The following is a 22905-nucleotide window of genomic DNA, read 5'->3' on the forward strand; positions in this document are numbered from 1 at the left end:
TGCTATAACATAAATTCTTTTTAATATTTAAGACAATTAGTATGTTGTAAAAAAATTACAATCATAGAAAGTGATTTTAATTACAAAGAGAAAAGCTCTAATTAAAGAATCGTAGCTTAAATAGCTGTCTTCTTCTCTGAAACAGGTTATTTGCATACAGAGTCGAGCTTGAAAATAGTTCAACGATTTAAAAAATTTTAAAACGAATCTGAATATAAATTCAACAAAACAAGCCTTACAGTGAACCAGCCCAGTTCCTCTAGCGTACAATAAAAAAAAAAAGAGATTAGATGCTAGAACGATATCTGAGAAATCCAAAAACACGTTAAGGGATTTTTTTGAAATTTTATCACAATGAAGTGGTTTTTACAAAAAAAATGCTGCAGTTACACTTCTAATATTGTTTATGCTGAGTTTCTATGTTTACCAAAAGCATTCCTTTAAATGTCATGGCTACCTTATGACGTGAAACTGAGTTACGATACTTCAAAATAGCATGAAAAAGGCTATTTTTAAATAAATATTAAAAAATGTGAGCATGCTAATTAGGGAAAACAGGCATTCACAGAACTAGACGAGTCTTTTCTCTATTCAATAAAAGACTAAAAACGCGTCTTGGATGCATTACAAGTGTACAAACTTGGAATGCAAAGAGGTATGTCTTTGAAAATATCGAAACTTGCACTTTTTGTTTTCTTATTGTACGTTAACTTTTGAAAAAGGCATATCACATTCTACAGTAAAAGAGTGATGATGAATCGCCAATTTATTTGTAAAAAAAACGAAATACGTGGCACGCGCACAGACGCGACATTTGCGCCGCAAACAGGAGCGTTAGCACAGCTGTCACCGGTATTATGGTTGGGGCCGAGGGACCCCTGCCTTAAAGAACTCGGCTTCAGGTGAAGAAAATCCTCTCTGGTGTTGTCTGAACTTCCCAAAGCTATCAAAACCGGCAGAGTTTCGGGCAAACCCACTGGGAGGAAAGCATCAATTTTTAAAAAGCGACGACGGTGTCCCAACTTTTCCGAAAATGTGTGTTCCTCTTGCTTCGTCGCTTTCGTCTCGCCCTCTATTTTTGAGCAAGCGGGCAGCAATCTTTCAAACCTGATGAGGTTTTGCGCTGCTGTTAAAGTTGCTTTTTGTTTTTTTTTCATTCTCTCTCTTATATTTGCTTTCTCGGTTTCTTTTCTTTTTTTTTTCAGTAGCAGTAGTTGTAGTAGTAGTGAGCTGTGTTTTCTGCGCGACGGAAAACAAGGCTTTGAGTCTGGCTTCCGAGTGACGCGTTTGCAGCAAAGCTTCCTCCGCACTGCGTAGAACATGACCTCTGCGTTCCCGAACACAGCCAGGAAAGCCGCCTGTCGTGCACGCGACCGCTTATTTCAACCGATTCACTTTGCCTATATGGGACTATCTCGCACGCTGAGAAGCGCCACTTTACCCAAGGGGTACTGTCGGTTGTGGGCTCCCGCGCGGGCAAAGTCGCCTTGAATACGCTTGTGCGAATAGGACGATTCCTCGAGCCCTTGTCGCGTTGCTCATCCTGCAGCGTTTGCGAGAAATGCGAGCGACCCTTCGACACACTTGTTCCTTGGCGAGGCGACGCCCTTCAGACACTTATTTTCTTATCGGGCGATAACTGGCGCCACCTATCCCAAAATAAGGTATAATTCTTCCGTTGCCGCTTCGCGCGCCTGTTTGTCCCGAAACAGAGCAGCATATTGCCGCGTGCATGACCAAAAAGGAACGCATCTCCGTACTTCGAGAACATTCGTGTTTACTGTTACCCCGAGTGCAAAAGATAAGGAGGCCAGAATGACATTGCCGAGTCAGTCTCGGCCGAGCTCACTCCCGAACATTCCAAAGCGAATATTCGAGATACCGAGGGTAATAGATAAGCAGCCCATCGCAGTCTTGCCGACTCACTCAGACTCTTCCGACGACGACGCCACTCTCGTAGTAGCGCTCCATCTCGCTGTCACGCCGACGCCGCGACGTTCGCTGCTGCTCTTTCGACACTCATTCCTTCTTTTGTTTCTGGCACAAGGTCGCCGATTAAGGCTTCATTTTCACTTGATGCTTGTAGTATAATACGGTTTCGCAAAGCGACTAAAACAGACGACGTGTTACGGTATTTTTTTAATAAGAAAGTTTTTGTATATAATTTTGTTTACGGTGCCTAATGCAACCCAAAACAGCGAACTTTTCGTGACATTATTGTGCCCGAAAATCCTGCTATACTCCGCGACAACTTTTCTTGGCAATGCAGTGAAAGGTACAGGCCCGCGTCCCCTCTCCCATTTTGAGTGTACGCAGGCTCTCCTTCTCCCCCATTTCCGGGGAGAGCCTGCGTACACTCAAAATGGGAGAGGGGACGCGGGCCTGTACCTTCCACTGCATTGCCAAGAAAAGTTGTCGCGGAGTATAATATGTTCGTTTTGTGCCTCCGTGGAGGACCAGCCATGCGTCTGGCATCTTCTCTTCCCATTGTGTCTTATTTTCTTTAATTTTAAATCAGTGGAGTCAACACACACACCGTGACGCAAGTTACCGACCGGTGTTCGTAAATTACTGCCATTGACATCCTTTTTTTTTTATTATTATGAAGCAGAAGGGTTGTTCAGTTATTTTTCCTGCTTACTAAAAGCGCGGTCTTCAACCTCGACAGTAAAGTTTTGTGTTGGAGGCCAGGCTGCGCGGGTAAAATGGCACAGAGAGGCCAATATGCCGACAGCTCGTGGCAGGGATCAACGACACCGGAGGGCACGTGTGCCCTGAGTGTCCGCGCTCCGAGAAGGCCGGCGCAAACGCTCTCCGCGTGGCCCCCGCGCTCGCAATTAGCCGGCCCAGCAGCCGGGCGGAGCGCTCGTCCAGCAGAGACCCCGACGCCCGCTCGAGCGCGCCATGTCGGAGATGAACGCCTGGATCGTGGCGGGCATCCCCAGGCCCTCGGGGGCCCCCGGCCGGCCGTGTTTCCTTCGATCCCCCAGACTCGTTAGCGGGACAGCTTCGCCAGGCTCAGTGAAAGCTAGGGCTAATTCGCGACCGCGCTGTTTGCCGCTGCGGCCGTTGCAGGCACCATGTCTCCCGCGGGGTTAGAGTTCGTGTCTGAGCTCGCTTCTCTCGCCTCGCCGCGGGAACTGCTGCCACAGCTGCTATGCGCCTGTGGCGGCACTTTTATTTTTATTTTGACAAATTTTGGCTCGTGATCGAGTCGCGGTACCGTGCTGCTGGCTTGTCTGTTCAGCATATTGATCGGGTTAGGGTGCCTCAATGTTCTTCTGTTTAAGGTGATGCCACCCTTTGTAGTACCCGATGCCGACAGCACGCGCTCACGGGGAAAATACAAAGAAATCGACGAAAACAAAATGTCGCCATAATACAGTCAACGCCACAAACGCGTGCAGGGCCACGCTCTTTCACGCGCTTTTGAACAAAACATAAAAATAAATGTGTGGGACAAAATGGCGAGATGCCACCACCCTAAGCAAAGCGCACATGAAGGCACCCTAGATCGGGTCTTTGCGTGCTGCTCTGCCACTGAACTGGAGTGCAGTCACGGTCCAGAGCACAACAGTATGAAGGTTCTTGGTAGATTAAAAATATCAAACCAAATCAAATCAGTTTATTTTCACCTTGTACAAAGATGAAGGAGCTGTGGAAAAAAGCTGCAGCAGTGCAGCTTGACGAGTCCACAGACCCTTAGTATTGGCAGCTAAGCAGCATCCTGCTAAAGTACTTACAAAAGAGAAAAAAAAAAGAAAAAAAAAAGAAAAAGGCGGGAAGAAAAGTAATCGTAACAATACATTGCAACAACACACTCACCAAAGAACAAAACAAAAAAAACATTGTGATCATAAATGTTTAGGGCGCACACAATTAAACAAAAAACAAACCGTAAAAAATCATACTCTGTCAGTTTCATACATTCTACGGAGTTCACTGTACTTACAGGTAAATAAATAAAAATGCACAAGATGATATTCATTTAATAAAGACGGCAGTATGAAACTTAGGCAATCTTTTCCATAGTTCGAACGAGGTGTATGCACTACCCGATTTTCTCTATGTCTTGTTGAGTAACTAATTATGTTCTTTATTTGAAGATGAGCCAGATCACGTAAGTTAGTAATATTGTTTCGTGTTTCTAATTTATATTTGGTACTTAATCGATATCTATACAAGTTAAATGCACTAATCACATGGGAGCGGTGGAACAAGTTCGTACTTGGCGCTCCATAAGGCTCATTGTAAATATGACGAAGACATTTTTTTTGTAATATATGAACACGTTGAATGTTTGAAATTGTTGTTGTTCCCCATACCAATTGACAGTAGTTTAAATGAGAGTCGAAGAGCGAATTATAAATGAGTAACTTACTTTTTGTGGAAAGAAGGTATTTAATACGACCTATAATGCCTGTGATCTGGGCTATCTTAGTTACTATATGGCGTATGTGGCTATCCCACGACATAGTGGAAGAAAATACGACGCCAAGACACTTAAAATGTTCAACAATTTCTATAGAACGTGAATTTAGGATGATATCTTTATGTACTGGAATTGGCTTGTTTTTTTTTTGTCTGAATATGACTGCTTTAGTTTTTACTTCATTTATCTGCATGGAATTAGAAACTGACCACTTTTCTATTGCTTTCATTGTAAAATTACATTTGTCTACAAGTTTGTGGATGTCATTACCAGAAAAGAAAATACTTGTGTCATCCGCGTATATTATGAATTTGGCGGTAGGGTTGATGTTCACAATGTCATTAAGATAAATGTTAAAAAGTAGCGGCCCCAATATACTACCCTGAGGCACGCCACAAAGGACGGGTTGAACTTTGGAGCACATATTATTTATTTGAACGACCTGCTTTCGATGAGATAAGTACGACTTCAAAAGCAACAGCATCTGTCCACGAATACCGTAGCATGCAAGCTTTTTCAACAATGTATTATGATTTACCAAATCGAAAGCTTTCGAATAATCCACAAATATACCAACAACAATAGCTTTGCTTTCAAACTGTGTAAGTATGTATTCTTTTTGTTCAAGTAATGCTATTTCAGTAGATTTGTTTTTACGGAAGCCAAATTGGTATGGGGTTAACAAGTTACATTTATCAATAAAGTTTGAAAGTTTTGAATGTAAAATATTTTCAAATATTTTTGAAAAAATTGGCAGAATAGAGACTGGCCTATAATTAGCCAAATTATTTTTCTCCCCTTTTTTATAAAGAACAGTTACTCTTGCAACTTGCATCCCTTCTGGAAAAGCAGCAGCCGCTATACATTGATTAAATATCTTAGCAAGAATCGGTGCAAGGATGTGAACTACGTGCTTCACGGGCTTAATTTGTAAGCCGTCGATATCGCAGCTACTACTGTTTTTTATATTTTTGATTACTGTTATCACTTCTTCCTCGGTAATAGGATGCAAAAACATAGATCTGTCATTTTGTACATTTACATAATCGCAACACGTGCCAGGCGAGTCATCGCCGACAGCCATACTTGTAAAAAAATCATTAAATGCGTCAGCTAATTCTCTTCCGGATAATTCTTTTCCACTGACTTGCAGTTTTGAAAGGGGGGCATGTGAGGAACTGCGGTGCAGGACTGAATTTAATCTAGACCACATCACGTCACGTCTGCAGTTCTTACCGTTTATAAATGAGGAGTGATATTCAGTTCGCGCACATCGTAGTTTCTTTGTTATTTTGTTTCGATACTGCTTGAAAATGGTTAAATCATCGGGTGTGCGAGTATTTAGAAATTTCTTATACAAGTTATCTCTTATTTTCATTTCCTTCCGTAATTCAGGCGTGATCCACGGCTTACAAATTTTTCCAGTTAGCGTACGCACTTTTACAGGGAAGTGAGTACAATATAAATGTTTAAAACTGCTCAAAAAGGTATTATAAATCTCGTTTGGCTCTTTTAAATTGCTTATATAGCTCCAATTTGTATGCAAGATATGTATGCAAAAAAGTGATATAATTGCTCTCTGAGAAGAAAAAAAAAATGAAGTTATCGCAAGTTCTTCAGTTAGCTCCCGTTAATTCGACGATCATGTTTTTCGCAATTCTAATGTAGCAAATTATGGAAACGCTTAATTCATCTCTCACTGTTCACGCTTAGGTTCCCGCCACTGCTAGTTTTAGAGATACCCCGTTATGCTCGATAAACGACTGCTGATTTCAATTGCGTCCTCCCCCCTTCCTCCTCCCCCTCCAACAAGTAAAAATGAATGAAATGTATACGTGTGAAGGTCGATGGCGGAGCATGCATCGATCCTCTAAAACCGCAGTCGCACTGCCAATACATCATTAAAAAAATACAGTGTGCATACAATGTCTGAGGCGTTCCTTGTATTTTATTGTCTATACAGAAACTGGCAGCAGACGTGTCCGCAGATGTCACCGTGTCTGCAGCGAGTGTCTTTTGTACGACGTCCGAGAAGAGGGACTGCGGCCTAACGCAATCCTCGACGCTGACTTAGTCTCGCGAGACCCGAGTCCCGTCACTCCCCGATAAAGTTTGCGTTCAAAAAGGTGCGATCTGTCATTCGGTAATCGCGTAATGCCGGGCTTACTGTTCTCACCTCCCAGTCGGAACAATTTACGAGCTCTTATTCAACCGCGTCCGAATGCCACAACCAGTCTGCATGGCTGATGGTCGCAGCCGGTGGTCAATCTCAGATGGGCAAGAAAACATGCTACCACTGGTTCTTGCCCGTCCATTGGTTCTTGCCCGTTCGTCATGGAAGCAGGAGGTTTTGCTGACTTCGGAAAGATAGCGCTACAAGCGCTGCATCGAATGATTCTCGAGAACGATAAAAAGCTTTTGAGGTATTTATTAATGTTTAGACGACAATATTTATAAAACTCAGCTTTAAAGTGAGCAGATACTTGCACAACTTGCTAATTCAATGCAGTGTTACTCGTAACGACGTCATTCCGGAAGAAATCGACGTGTTTTCTTTTACTTGTGTTATCGTAAATGAAATAAAAGTAACGCACTGCAAATTCTGGCAACGTTAGCATCGTTGCACCGCCCCTCTTAACGAGCTCGTTGTAAAGGTCATTCGCGTCGTCTACAATGCTTCGTATTACTCGGGCACTGTACCACTCTTCCATAAGCGTAGGGTCATAAAAATAATAGAGGATTACAATTATAAACTTGATAAAATGTACGCGGTATGCCTTAAATATACAAATCATCCGTTGCAACCGACTGCTAACCTAACTGGACAAAAATATTGCATACGGAGTGTGCAGCGCTGGATTATGGAGAGCACCACGTCCTAGAACAAACTACGGGCTACAGATACTTCACTACACACACTACACGCACTATCGAACTTTTTTTGACGAGCAAGCTAGGCGTTCACATTGAGCTTATAAACAGAAAGTTGTAGTACCAATTGTGTTTTCTCTAGCTGCCTATTATTTCTCGTATAGAACTTCTTAATATCTGTTAAAATCTTTTTATTGCTTTCCTGCCCGCCCAGTTGCCGAACGTAGGGGATAGGGGGCCCCTGTCAAGCTGTGTGGCTTTTTTTCTTCTTCTTTCCCCTAATCTTCATTGTGTACTTGGTGTGCAAAATATAAATGGATATTGAAATTTAATTGAATTGCCAAAGAAAACAAAAATATTCAAACCTTTTCATCTTTTCTTTCTTTCTTTTTTCTTAAAAAGAAATCAACAATTTTTTTTTTTTTTTTTTTGTACGGAGAGCGGGCACTGCCATTCAGGAATATCATTTTCAACGTCTCACTTAGCTGCATTGAACAGCATCGAGCCTGCAAAAACAATCTACCATTACCGAAAAAAAAAAGATGTTGCAAGATTACTATGATGTAAATTGACCTTCCAAACTTAAAACAAGAACAAACTAAGTTAGATGGGGTCTGTGTCCCCTTTGGTTTCTGTTCCTTCTACATATTGAATATTTTCCCACGCAAATTCAGCAGGAATACCCGTCTTCTAATCATCTCGGCACCACTGTAGTCACTCACACGATGAGAACGGTTTTCGAATGCCCGTCCTCAACACGCGCTCTTTGCCTTCCGTTGTGCTTTGGCTGCACGTGAACGCTTGAAGCTCACGAAGCGCTTTTAAGTGTTCTCCAAGGTAAGAAGCGCGCGTTGAGGCGGAACAACTCAAGAACACCCAACTCATTCTGTCGGTTACTTGAGTCAGTAACAGCTCTAGAACGAGGGAGTTATCCCGCCACCAGCGCCAACACCTCACCCCTTTCACTTCTTGCGGATGTGCTAGTCCTGTCAGGCACTTTAAAATTGTGAAGCGATTTATGCAAATATAATTATGCGCAGCCTGGAGGAGCGTGAATAGGAACCAGGTGGCCACGTCCTATCACTCAATTAAAACTTTTTTTTTTTTGACAACAATATACAAAGTGTTTTCATTTCTTTTCTTTTTTCTTGGTCTTGAGTACCAGATAGCACATTTCTTAATCTGTTTGGCCGGAAAAATATACAATATTTTCTGTACTCGAGGGCAAATATGCGTGATGAGCGACGCTTCCAGGTGATGGTATATAACAACTGGAAAGTGTAAGACTTAACAATCGAAATTTTTTTTTCCTTTTTCCCCGGGAATTTGTTAAGAATGACCGTCTTCTGATCACAGCATCAATGTCGCTGACAGTTATAAAACGACAAGTGATATTTCATTTATATTCAATCTTTCCATAGTCCGATTTATCATTTAATAAATGTAATTTTTCGTTAAACAAAAAAAAAATATCGGGAACAGCTCTAATATCCGGGGCGCGGTTGCGCGCAATCCCTCGGCAGAGGAATGTCCCGCGACCGTGCTGGGTACACTTAAAGCAACAGAAAAGTACAGCCATTGGTCCGCCATGCGTCAGCCTGTCCTGAGGTTTGTGCACATCGACCCTCTTCGCTGAACAAATAAATTCTCCCTAGCTCCCCATCAAAAAAAAAAAAAAAAAAAAGGCTTTGATTGAATACATTTTTTTTAGCTCCCTATCAAAAAAAAACGTTTTTGCAGGTTAGTAGTTGTTAGGGCGAACAGTGTGTTCCGTTTCCCATCAAGTCCGACCTTAGCCAGCGGTCTGCGCTCCTCGGGGGCCTATCAAGCAGCGTCAAAAGTGCCTCGTCACGGTCGCCTTCGTGGGTTTGTTATTAACGGCTAAACTAATCGCGCACAGCGCAGGATCACGGAGCATTCACCTTGCGCGATTGCTTTAGTCGGCGACAACAAACCAACATGCAACAAAGGGACAAAGGCGACTGTGACGAAGCACTTTTGTCGCTGACTGATTGGCTCCCGAGGAGCGTGTACCGCTGGCTGCGAATAAGAAACGAAGCCTAGCGCCGTCTCCCGCGGCCTTTCGGAAGATTCGAACCGCGATGAAGACCTGAAGTCGCGTGATAGCGGCTGTCAAACAGTATAAACCTACCCAATACCGTCATTTTTTTACTTTATTTTTTTTTTATTTTAGGGAAGCAGTATGTTGATTTTAACGTTACTAAAACACTCAGTTGGGAAACTCGCCGTCGAAACCTGTGCCGCTGGCGTCCACCGAGACCGAGCTAAATACGACAACCGCGCCACTCTTCATCATTGGTCTGTACTGTGGTCACCTTGAGCTTTTAGAAAGCCTGTTTTTGCGTAAAAACAAACGGAAAAGACTCTTTTTGTATGAAATTTATTGGAGTTTAGTACCAAATGATGCGCGCGTGATGTTTTCTTATATCTTTAGTTTTCAAGGTTTTGCGACACAATATTGTACAACCAAGTTTCAGCGGTGATTTCAGGTATAGCGCCTCCCGACCTATAGGCGCATCCTAACTTCGGTAGTCATTCGCGGCGCGTCCGCTTGGGAGACGGGGTGGCACCCCTCAAATCCCTTCCACCGTATCTGTTTTGGCGCCAAATTGGCCTTTTAAAGCCAAAATAGAAATCACGCGCAGTTCCTCAAGTGGCCGCCGCGGGAGAAATGGCGGCATTGGGATCGCCATTAGCTCGGTTCTCGAGCACGGATCGGTGCCACTTTTTCAGAGCAGGCTCTATGGCAGTTTACCAACTGAGTGGTGCTAGTAACGTTGGTCGAGGTGAAGGAAACGAATGACTCTCATAACTCGGTATGCCAGGTCTGGAACTCGTCTCCAACTCGTGCGTCTACCGTGTCTCTATTTCTCCCGCTGCATTTCCCCCTATAGTGGTGAAGTCACACGTGAGTATTGACGCTGTCCCGACAATACTCACGAAAATCAGCACCACCTGACGCTGTCGCGACAGGTGGTGCTGATTTTCGGAATCGCCGATGCGTTGTGGGTAGCGCAGGCGGATTCGACCAACGCCAGTAGCGGACGGAAACTCCGGCGTCCCGGGTGGAAATTTCGGATGCCATGACGCGAACGACGCTCGCACCCCTCGAGCTGTTGTTGCTCAGTCGTTTCTACAGCCAACCGTCCGACGGTTGACTGCAACAATTTGAGATATCGTATATCCTCGAAAACCTCCGCGATTTATTCGGTTGCCTGCAATCTGGGAAGTTCCAACGTTCACACATTCAGATTCCAGCGTACGATTTCCACGGCGAGTGCGTCTCTTTCAAGAGCCTCCAAAGTTCGTGCCATACGCACGAACGCCTAAATATGTCACTAGCCAGAAAGCATTCTTAGAACGCGCTGAACGGGTGATTCGAAATATTCACGACGGTGGGCGAGCGATGGTGGCCTCGTGGAAAGCTCAGTGATTTCCACGAATTATGGCCCGACTATTCGTCCAGGATAATAAGCACTCCTGATTTCTTTCGATTTGTTTCATTGCTTGCGTTCAACGACTGCCCATACCTGTTTTGCTTCTTCCGTAGCACTAAGTAAAACATGCCGTTGTGTCTTCACCTTACAAACACGAATGGAAAGTCAATCCCCTAATCGCTTTTCCCTCGTCGTACATTCCTTCCCTTCGTTCTTTGGTTCTAGTTTGCCGCGTGAAAGAACCTTCTTGCGCCTGGTGTTGAGACACGCTTCGTTGTTTGTTTGTTTTTCTTTCTTTGTGGTCTCGGTCAATGGAAAAGAAGGACTCGCGCGTGTCGATAAAGAAGGCGGTCCCCCACTGCACCGACCCTTAATGGAGCTGCGCCGCTTCACACGGCCGTGCGAGACAAAGCATGGCCAGGAGCTTCCTCTCTTCAGCAGTTTGTTTGGCCATTCATGAGCCACAATCTCTCGTCGTCAGTGCACCCTAAAATAATGGTTCCAGAAAACTGCGATGGTGCTGCCTTGAGATGTCCACTATGTGTGAAATTGTGGAAAATCGGCCTCCATTATTGGAGCCACCTTCTCGTGAAAACACGGCGGGCTGTGCAGATTACTGCGCTGACTTGTTAGAGCATTTTAGAATAACGTACGCAAAGGCTTTGGGTACGCAAAGAATAGCATCGTCGCCACTTCGCATGCGCCGAACTCTAACCGTGTTTTGCGCTTTGCGTATGCTATTCTAGTGTACGCAATATTGTGGGAAATTGCGTGCGTACGCAAGCGTCTTTCCACTCCTCCAAGGAGGATTCGTGATGCGCGAGAATTAGTTGGTTAAAGCCAAGACGGGCACAATTAGAAAATGGCAGCTTCCAGGACCGCAGCACCCGCGGCTGTGGTCGCTTTGGTGGCCGTCATGAGCTCGACGTCGGCGGCATCCTCGCGACTGCGATTTTCAGTACAAATTGATTGAACTCTACGAGAGGCGCACACCACAAACGGTTTGGAAGACCCAGCAATTAAGGTGGGCAAAGATCGCCGGCAACCTGCTGCTTGCGACGCGCGAACATTTCTCGGTGAAGGTACGGCGGGTACGGTGTGCGAAGGTCAGTACACGAGACCTCTCTTGCCGAAGCAACGCAAGCGGACACAACCGGTCGTGACCGCTTGCAACGTTGTAGTGACGTTGCAAGCGCGTGATGCTTGGGTTTTTGCGTCGCGGCGAAGAAACGCAATTTTAACACTCCCTTAGGAAGCGCGCGCTAACGCAATCGCTAAATTTAGCACTAGCGTGCACTAAGATTGCGTACGTTATTCTAATTGTGATAGCACTTGGAGGCAGTATAGACCTTTCCATCGCTTATCGCCCAGGCAAAAAATGTCGAGTCACTGGTCTGTTACGCAGGCGCGGCGTACGATTTTTTCCCAAGAGGCGCTATTGCGCGTGCTCAGAAGGCGTTTAACAGACCAGTAAGAAAAGATGGCAGCTCGCAGAAGGCGTTTGTTGGAAAGGTCTATAAATAGTGCTCGGATTCTGACACTCATTCCTCAGTACAGACGAATGAGAGTGTACTAAAGGATTGGTAGGGACGTCCTTTATTTATTGTTTTCGCGGGTTCACCCCTTAGGGAGCATGACAAGGGCGTGGTGCCTGACAAAGCCTCTGCAGTCCCCCAATGTTTAGCAGCTCAAGATGATTACATAGTGTTGTATACGACAATTCTACAAAGAAATCAAAAGTAAGCAGTCGCAAAATTTATTTGATAGAACATAGGATAAATATACGCCAATAAATATTTTAATCTAAACTCTGAGACACGGAGAAATGCAATAATGGGCAAGACGACAAAGAGTCGTGTTTCGTGTTATAAAGATTCAAACGAAAATTTATAATAAAAATATCACACTTCATGGAACTAAAAAAACGCACTCAGAACTCAAAATTAAGTCTCACAACTTTTGCGCGATACAAGAAAAAATTGTGCCGACTGTGAGATACAGTTACAATAATGAATCACCTAAAAATTTTTTTTTTAATATATTACAATTATATGTTTGACATGTGAACAAAATCAAAACATTTAGATGAAATTACAATGAAAACATATGTGTATATATATATTTTTTTTTTTTTTTTTTAATAGGCTACGCGGGGTTACTATATGTTCGTTGTCTAATACTCTATCTACATACATATGGAATTTTACTAAAAATCAGAAAACTTCTGCATTATTTTTAAGACTATAAATAGTTTTATTCAAGTTTATGTCCATATCCGTTCTGTTTGAAGTTGAGTTAGTTGAAAAGTTAACGTTTGTCGGCCATGGTTTGTTCTTAAGGTAGGCATCCTTGGCCATTCTGGTTACTAAACGGATTTGCACACAGGCTAGCTAGCGGTTGCAGTGTAGTCCATTTTTATGTGCCCATCGTAAAAGTCGTAATTAGTATACTTTGCCTGCCTTAAAAGAGTGATTGTGTCCTTCAACTTTTTGTAGCACCTTTATCATTTTTCCGCATACATAAGATTTTCTTCTGCTAGAGGATTGGTTTCTTATACTTCGTAGCTGCCGTCGTTCTCCAGACCGAAATGCAGTATGTAATTGTGGACTGATATAAGGAATAATAAAAAGTTTCGTAACTTATAAATGATGACCGTAAATGCTCATGAACGTGCCCAATGCCCATCCTATGAGAGTATGTAAAGGTGTGAAGCCGCGTGGTTTTGCTCGATGCTGATCTGGCGCATGCATGCTGGTTGAGCATTTAAATTGCAGGGTTCGCAGCGGAAAAGTTACACCACTGTGCGCTCAGTATCGAATGGCAAATAGAGCGGTCGTGCGCGTCCATGCAAACTCGAGAAACAACTCCAGTCGTCAACTTAGAGAGCAGCACGGGTTGCACGAAAATGGCTAAAATGAAGCCAGTGTCCTTTTCGGCAGACGTTGATCCGCTGGCGACCCATGAAGCAGCTGATAATCATCGTCACCAATATTTATTTTTCTCGAACCGCAGGAAGTATCACACAACGAAGTGGGCACACATCGAAATATATAAATATAAAAACAATCAATGACCATAACATGAGCACAATAATAAAGTGCTGCGAGGAGGGAAACATTAACTCGTGTTTCGTAGGCTATAAACGTCAATGATTAATTCCAAGCGGTATTTACGGACACGGACGTACCATATGGCTACGACAATGGCGAAGAATACAGGGGTGTTCCGCTCCAAACACCAGCTCTCCTGAGACTGAGTTGGCGGCCTGCCGACTGCGCTGCGACCTCTGGCCCTTATAATTCCTTTATTCCGGCATGACCAAGGGGTATGGCCACCGCGCGAGCACCATCTGTCCACAGCGTCGGGAGTTAATACGGGGCATTTAATATTTTAAAAGAAGCCCCGTAAACGAGGCAGCTCAGGGGTCTCGCCAGCTGAAGGTGAGCCCAGGGAACACCGGGGCACCTAGACGGGTTTCGGGTCTCGCTAAAAGCGGGGCACGAACCGCTCTCGCGTTTAAGAGCATTCGAGCGTCGGGAGACGTCCATCGTTAATCGAGTCTCGGATGATAAAAACACGGCACAAATACAACGGTCTCCGGCACGCAATACTACTGCCGGCACGGCGTGAGTCGCGTGTTGCGTCGGCACTTGATCGAGGAAGGGCAGGGGCACGGACGGCAGGGTGTGTAACAGATGAGAGAGTGCGTCGGGGGCGCCCAACATTCGAGGGCGCCGACGCTGGCGGTGCTTGTGGCCCTCGAGCTCCCCAACAAGAGCGACCAAACGCGCTGCTGCGGGGACGCGTCCCCCTGCAGGCGTCGGAAGCTGGCGTAACAATTGGGGGGAGGGGCGAATTGCGCACGCTACGCTTAAAATAAATGAAGAGCACGGACCCTGGAAGGAAGCAGAGGACGGAGGAGACGCTGACCAATAACGACAAATAAAATATTCATAACGCCTTAAAAAAAAGAAAAAAAAAAGAACTGTTGACGCCAGCTTGGTTGACTTAATTGCTACCGAAAAATGGTAAAAAAAAAATCAACCAAAAAATATTTTTTGTCTAAATATACTAGGGTTCTTGGAGAAACTGTCATCCGCGTGGCGCGCTCGAAGGAGGGCTATACATCATTTCAGCTTAGATCCCGACGCAGCCGACGCTATGAGGTAATGGAACAAATCAAACAGCGTCAAAGACTCAAGATACCCTTCTCTGTTCATGATTTCTTCAGCAATGATAGAGCACGTACAGAAACAGGAACACCATGATGGTGCCCTTTTGCCCCTTTGTGATTTGTCCCATCAGCTCGTCCGCGTCTGAACTTAAACTGAAACGAAGCATGGAAGACCTTTAAATAGTTAGCCAATTACGCCTATTCATCCTTTAAAGTCGGCGTGACTTTATGCAGGCATTGCTTGCATCACTATTTTGATCACAGAACAGATAAAAAAAAAACTGTTGAGACTTCTTTGCATACAATGAATGGAACATATTGTCTCTTACAAAGAAAAAAAAATAAAACCCGACATACACGTTTTTTTTTTGTTTTTTTTTTTAAGGAAATATTTTGTTTTTGGTCACATGACAAATATTAGATAAACAAAATATATTTGGGCAACGCTTTGCCCATGACGTCATGTCTCTTGTTTGTTCTCTTAGTTATTAACTACATATAATTGTGAAGTATGTATTTTTAGACCGACTACTTTATTTGTTTTGTTTTTTGCTCTGAAAACCCAGTGCTTTGGAATATTTTCAATACTATTGACAACTGCAAGCATGGAAATCCGACTGGTGCCCCATGCATGTTCAGCGTCTTGGGTTGATCCAGACTTATCAAAAGGGTCTGGAACGGTTAGTAAAAGTACTAACTTTTTATTTAGTTACTATAGTTCCGAAGGCGACGAGCAGTCTTCCTAGTCTAGTGCCGCTCTGTTGTGAAGTCTCCCTGGTGATCTTGCGTCGTATTCTCATATACCTTCGTGCGTGGCGTGAACTCGTAAAATCGTGAGGCAACAGGACAACCAGAAAATAGAGCAGTATCCGCGGTGCAATGGTGAGCCATGAGGTTATTATCCAATGTTATGCAATCGGGATATTGCACGAAACTGATGCAAGCGTGGGGCAATGTTTCGCCGACGACGCGGCACCTGAATCGGGTATCGTAATCCGATGCCCTCAGGAGACGATCGAGTCGAGCGGAAAAATGTTCTCTCGGGAGCCGCCGTATGTCGGAGCGTGCGCCACCACACGTGCAAGCACGTGCAGCGTGCACGTGAACGTAGCTTTGACAAGTTTGCTATTGCACGGGCTTGCCGGCACGAGCGAAGACATGGCGGCGGCCAGACACCCCGCTAGCAAAAGTCTTACGTAAGGTGCCTACATGTTTCCGCTCGGAGCGGCGGAAACATGTAGCCACCCTAGTCTTACGTATCATAAGACTACTGCAAGCGGGGCGTCTGGCCGCCGCCATGCGGATCCGCTAGCGAATCCGCCCAGCTCCTGCCGCTGGGGTGAAACGCTGGACGGAAAAAAGCGGCGGCGAGCCGCCGAACGAGGCGTTTCGCGGACCGGAAGTGACATTCTTGCACAGCGCGACGCTGCCTACGTCACGAGTTCGCGTTCTTCCTGTTTGTTTTTCGCAATGGCGTTTTCTTCGTCTACGTAATCATCCATCAGCTTCGCGCTGTCCTTTCCGTTTGGGATGCAGCGTCCACGTGTAGCTCACGCCTACTTGTCGAGCCAAAAACAGCGAGACTGGAGAGCAGCAACGCCCGGCAGAGACAGCCGAGGTGGGAACTCTCGTGCCTTCTCGTCATATTTGACGGGATATTACGAGAACAGCTGCCGCAGCCGGCGCCGCCGCCGCCGCTCGAGGGAAATACATGTAAACACAACAACGTTCATAGCCACCGTCACCCGGAGCGAGTCAGCTCCTGCGGCAGCGGATTTCTTCTCGGGTGTATACGTACCATTAAGCCAGACTTGTACGTAACGCGTTACAAGTAATGGATTACTTGTAATCGATTACATTTTATTGCAATTTTGTAACGCTTCAATTACTTACTTTAAGGAGTAACGATCCTTGTAATTGGATTACTGTTTTACTCTAATCGATTACAAAATTACCGCAATTTTCCTCAATTTTTTTTTTTTTGGTGGGGGGGGGGGGGGGGGGGGGGGGTTAGATGTGCTGGAGTAACTCAGCTCTAAGCAACGTCAATTTTTTTTTTTTTTCTAAACCATTAAGCACGGGACCTCGAGAAATTAGTAGGCCACTTCAGTAAGCTCGCTTCCTGGGTACACTTTCTTTTTTTTTTCTTTTTTGTTTTTGTTTTTGGCACACCGGAGACTACCTCTGGGTATGAAAAAAGACTTTATCCAGCCTCTTGTGAGTATTGCATTTAAACATCGCTCTTTTTATTTTGTTTTTTCACGAGAGGGAGTGGGTGTGTTGGCGTCACTCACTCAGCTCTGAACAGAAACGGCCAAGGCATTTTTTTTTTTTCGGAACAACTGAGCGCGAAATTTCAAGGATTATGCTACCATAAAAAAAAAAAAAGTTGAATAAAAGTAACGTGGGAAGTAATCGATTACTTTAGAGTAATTTTTCTATTACTTTTTTGAGGCTGTAATTGTAATTGGTTACTTTTTACAGTGAAGTAATTGTAATTGTAATCGGCTACTTTTTTTTTTTTTTCAGTAACGTGTACAAGTCTGCTAAGCTGAGACGGCAGGCAATACGACAAGCACGAGAGCTCGAGGTCGCTGCTTTGAAGCGTTCTTCCGCACGAGCGCTCGCGCTTGTAGCTTTGAGTGCATTTTTTTTTTTTTTTTTTTTTTTTTGCTTAAAAAAATTTTTTAAGTCTTTTTTTGCTTATTTTGTGGATTCTATGCTATTCATAACCATTTTCCTACAGGAGCATTCGCTCTCTTCAGAAAGACGGGAGCTACAAAAGCATCCCCTCAATTGGTTTAGATGAAAGCTCTAAATATGTAACTAATTCAGAGAGGCTGGGAAGACACATACACCCGTTGAAAATGATTTGTGTGTTAGGTTTACTTTGCCAGAGTTCTCAAACAGTTTAATGAGGCTGTTTGCGACATAAACATTTAGTTTTTGAAGGAAGGAGCATAAAAAAGTGTAAGTCCATTAGGACAGAGTCAAGCACCGAAAATCTATTGTTGCGTGGCTGTTTTTCTCAGTATTTTGAAAATACGGGGTATTTTCCGTTATGTTAAAGCATTTAGTGGATTAGACAAAATGGCAAATTGCTGGTTTGGAAGCAGCAAAAAAAAAGCCCCCCCGCCCCCCAAGATGAGGAGTTTCGCGGGTATGTTTGAGATTACCGTTGAATTTAGTCCGAGTCGGGGAAATCGGATACTCGACATGTAAAACACGGATTCACCTATCCTACTTCAAATATTTTTATATGTGATGAGCTTCTTTAGACGATGGTACAAAATTTGACTTGTAGGTGTGGTTAAAGCAGTCAATGGGCTCCTGGTCCCTAATATTTACCTCGAGGCTGGAATTAATATTTCCAAGTAAAGTTGTTCAGCTCTCGCCCTAACCGTCTCAAGAGAGAAGTTCGAGAGGGATAAATTATTTGAGGACTTCACTCCCAACACGCAACACTTGGATTCATTTCTGTATTAACGAGATTATTAACAAAAAAAAATTAAATAGGGTACAGAAAATAGTTTATAGCATAATCAAAAGTTTATAGCATCTGAATTCGTCGGAGTGAAAAATGAATATACTATCACCATGACCGTCATTCTCATTGTCATCATCACCATCATCATTATCATCAGCATTAGGGCCCTCGTAAATAGCTTTAGTCCAGGTCCCCTAAATATCTTAACTCGTCCCTCTTTTCTAGGATACGCTCGTCAAAGGCTTTATTTCAACTTTCTGGTTACTTATACTACTACTAATAATAATAATAAATATTTTATTGAGCAATTCTTGTACATAATTATACGAGCGTGCAGAATTTATAAATATCGCGGCATTTTAAAATTAAGCAATGTTCGGAGCAGCTCGAGATGTGGGAAAAGGCTGGAGGTTCAAAGCAGGTTTAATAGGGTTTAGACACGCAGATTTAGTTAAAGCGGATGTCTCTTTGTGGTTTTCTTTTTTTCATTGTCAGCGTTGTTATTCTTTCGGGTTCCGCACATTTTTCGCTCGACTGAAATCTGCTCAGCGAGAGTTCAGCAAAGGAAGTTCGAGATTCAATTCATGTGCGGATTGGAGTTGAGTAAGCGAGCGACGTGCCGATTCGTCCGGACAAACCGCCGAAGGGCTCCCCTCCCCTTCTCCAAAATTAAGAGAAAAAAGAAATACTGACAGCATCTCGTAGGAAGTGGATAAAACACTTTCGAAATCAGCTTTACGAGGGAAAGAAAACACGCCTAAATAGCCGTGCTTAAAACTCGTCTAACGCTGTTCATGTATTCTACCGGCGGCACTTTTTCGTGGTGAGTGTACTATTGATCGCTGTTGAAACCCCAAAACTCAGCCGAAGCTTCTAAATGTCTGCCAGGGCCCACGCTGGGCTTTGTTCGGAAAGGTTTAACCGTGCGAGCGCGCAGCTATGCATGCGGACGTCTCTATTCCGTTCGACAGCAAAGAATTGTTGAGCGTGTTGCCAAACTGCCCGCATGTAGCTCGCGGAGCGAATAGTATAATTCCCCTATAATAGAAAAAGCAAAACAATCTTTTTGCCACCGGCGACTAGGGATATTTAGGGAATAGTATTTCCCCATCAGAAATAGGAGAAAGAAGGGAACGCGGAGCAGAAGCGATGAGGCGCGCGAGTGTACTTCTCGCGAGGCTCCTCGGAGCTCCGGGCGCGTCCAATCCAAGCGAACTCCGGGTCAGCGTGGGACGCAACAGCGAGTCGCGGGCAGCGCCAAGCGTAGCGCCAACGTCGGGAGCGCTATCCTGCCGGGCGCGGCGCTGGCTGGCCGCGACGCGCGCTCTCCTCGAGTGCTGTGGCGAGCGCCCCTCCAGGACTGGGGGCTCCCGGGCGCGAGATCGAAAAGTAGGAGCCTGCGCTACGAACACCTGGCGTCAGACGGGCTCGCGTTCCAAGAGGAGCCGGTATCGGCGGCGTGGGGCTCCACCAGTCGACAAGTCAGGCCCCGTTTGCATTGGCGGGGAAACCCGACTCGCGCCTCTGACGAGCGCTTTTTCTTGCCCGTGCAGGCCAGATCGGAGGGGACGGGGAGACCTCGGAGGACAAAGAAGCCGAGGCAGAAGCGGAGCAGGAGCGGCTCGAGGCGCTACGGGAAGCCGAGGAAAGACGGAAGGAGAAGCACCGGCGGATGGAGGAGGAACGAGAAAAGATGAGGCAGCAGATTCGAGACAAGGTGAGACTGCTGGCCACTCGGGTTGGCCACACCGGGTTGGGGCACGTGGTACCTAGGGAAATCTGGGGAACGCCGCGTTATGGGTGGGGCCTCCAAGCCCAGGGGGTCCATTCACCAGGAGTTAGGAACCGTCGCGAAAGTTCCCTGTCCAAAATAACTTTTTTTTTTTTAACTTATATTTTGATGACAGTTGTTATCGGGTCTGTTGTACTGATCGTTTTTCTGGTCAGGTTCTAGACTGACTATAGTTTTGCCCCTTCTGTCCCCGGTGTAGAGACCATCCAGTCACGTGGCGCTTACCGTTAGAACTCTATGGAATCTTTGAGTGATAAGTTCGCTCTCGTACGCTTGGTGAGAAAGCTTAGGTACAAGGCGGGTTGGTTCTGCTAGTGCAGTGGTTCTCAACCATTGATGTTTCGCGGACCCTTTGTGGACCAGAGGAGATGATGGAGGACTCCGTTCGTGTCGAGGAGAAGAAAATGGTATAGGCTAATAAGGTTAGTGCCGAGATTACGGACCATTAAAGCTTAACGGAGGTGCTGCATTTATTTTATGTAGCAGAAGAGGATTCCAGGAGAACCTGTCGTGCTTCTTAAAGTTCCTTGGTGCACCATAGCCCCCTTTTTACATATCTATCTCCCACTAAATTGTAGTGAATAAATTCAAAAGTTTTACTGGCTTCGCCGAAGTTTGTTATTCACAGTTGTCAGTTTCTTTTTACATATTTGGGATCACTGAAAAAAAAAAAAAGTTGCTGTATTTTGCGTGTACCGTTAGCAAACGGCAGGCATACTTTATCCGGCGGGTGAACCAAACGCAGCACTGCGCACTTCGGAGCGAGCACCAACTACTCTACCAGCTGTCCCGCAGGATTCTCGCAGGGGCATAGGAACGGCGGTCGTACACATTTATTCTGACAACGTTGTTCCTCTGTCGCTTTTAATTGCTCGGCGCCTGCTACATAGTGTGTTTAGCTCGCAAGTGCCCACGCAATTTTAGAAACGACCCTTCGCAAGAACTACCCAGGTGGGCGACCAACTGTTGCTCAATGGCCGCCAGTCCCTAGACGAAATATACGCTAGGAAATAACGAAGATGGATTGATGGAGTGCTTGATTGAAAGTTTTGGATTCAATCAATCAATCCGCGAAAATGTGGAACGTAGTTCATTTGAAAGGGCAGGGTGTTTTGTCTAATTTTCTAATAGTAGCTTCTTTTCCTGAATGATTATTAAAACATTCTTAAAGAAAAGAAAACACAAAAAGAAAACGAATTAATCTTTTTTTCTTCTTTTTTTTTTAAGAGCAATTTTTATGTAGCTCTGTTCGACTACTGATGCTTTATGTTTAGAAGGGCCGTCATACTCCTCTATCCAAGAATATAACGACAACGTGCCGGCTCCTAGGAGCCTTCTAGGTGGCACACTCGTCGAAATGCGGCTCAAAAGAGAGAAACCCAAAAAGCGAGGAGAGTATGTAAGTGTCGCTACATTGTTCACCAAGCATCATGTACACCCCCCCCCCCCCCTTTTTTTTTTTTTTCTACTTTTCTTCTTTTTCGTTTTCTTGTCCTTTCCACGCCCGTGTCACCCGTACTCCGCTCAGCTCTAAGCTGACAGTGCGGTGGAAGCTACGCTTTCGCCGGACCAATCAACCGCCTCCCTGTCATCACCTGACCCGCCCTTTCTGCGCTTGATTATGCGCGCTCTTGCAAAAATATTTATCCACTTTCTCCAAAATTTTGATAGAAAATAGTGTATAGGGGCTATAGATATTCTAAAGAAAACGTATCCACTTCTCTATCCACTGTCTATAGCTTTTTGGGCCCTTGTTTTTTTCGGTCAACTTTCCATAGAACATAGTCTATAGAGATTGGATAGACATTGTATAAAAATTGTATGGAAATTTTATAGAAAACAGATTTTAGCAACGTTTCTATCCCCTTTTAGCAACAAATTAGTTTTTCGCGAAAAATTCGGAATATTAATTTTAGGCAGTGTTGGGGCAAACGCGTTACTTTTTGTGACGTAACGATACTTTTTTTTAAATACAGTAACGAGTGACGTACTTACGTTACTTATTTTAAATAACGAGTAACTTAGTTACGTTACTCGTTACATCTTCTTCCTAAGACAAAAAATATTACACCTAAATTTTTTTCGTGTTTTCAGGCGCCCATTAATAATTTTTTTTCTTGTGAGTATTTACGAGAAACCTTAAAAAAGATAAATTAATTATATTCAGTTTCTGCATGAACATAATGTTTCTTGAAAAATGGTGATTATGCATACCTGTACCGTCAAAACAGTAAAACGAGCTAATTCATAATCAACAGTGTAACGCAAAAGTAACGTCCATTACGTTTTATCGGTAACTGTAAAGCGTTCCTCTTACTTTGATGTCACATAGGTCGGCAGCGCGTTCCTTTTATTTGCAAGTAACGAGTAACATATTTCGTTACTTTTTCTCAGTAACGCCTACAACACTGATTTTAGGTTTGTCACGCTACATTCATGGAAACATGCACTCGCCTCTCGCCGTGTGCACATACGCAGACATCACAAATACGCACACCACGGAGCACTGAAAACACTAGTAATTCAGTAGTGTTGTCTGCTCCACCGCTATTTATACCCTGCACTTCAAAGACAATCACTTGAACGAGGACCCGCCCAGAAGATAAAGAGATGACAAGTATGGGGATTTTCTTCGCACATAATTTATACGAAATCTGGTGTATAAGGGATGGTTAATTACATCTCTAGCTA

General features: G+C 44.4%; 1 protein-coding gene across 4 annotated transcripts in view; it reads left to right on the forward strand.

Moving 5' to 3' along the window:
- The window catches only part of LOC8053393 (complexin), a 1077036-nt gene that overhangs the window by 1037957 nt on the left and 16174 nt on the right, over positions 1–22905 (forward strand). For all 4 annotated transcript variants that reach the window (XM_042287376.1, XM_042287377.1, XM_040500741.2 and 1 more), the window contains one exon: positions 19976–20139. In XM_042287376.1, the coding sequence (XP_042143310.1) occupies positions 19976–20139 (164 nt within the window). The remainder of the gene's footprint in view (positions 1–19975; positions 20140–22905) is intronic.

This window comes from Ixodes scapularis, unplaced genomic scaffold (genome assembly GCF_016920785.2).
Source record: "Ixodes scapularis isolate PalLabHiFi unplaced genomic scaffold, ASM1692078v2 PGA_scaffold9__187_contigs__length_104089568, whole genome shotgun sequence".
Lineage (NCBI taxonomy): Eukaryota > Metazoa > Arthropoda > Arachnida > Ixodida > Ixodidae > Ixodes > Ixodes scapularis.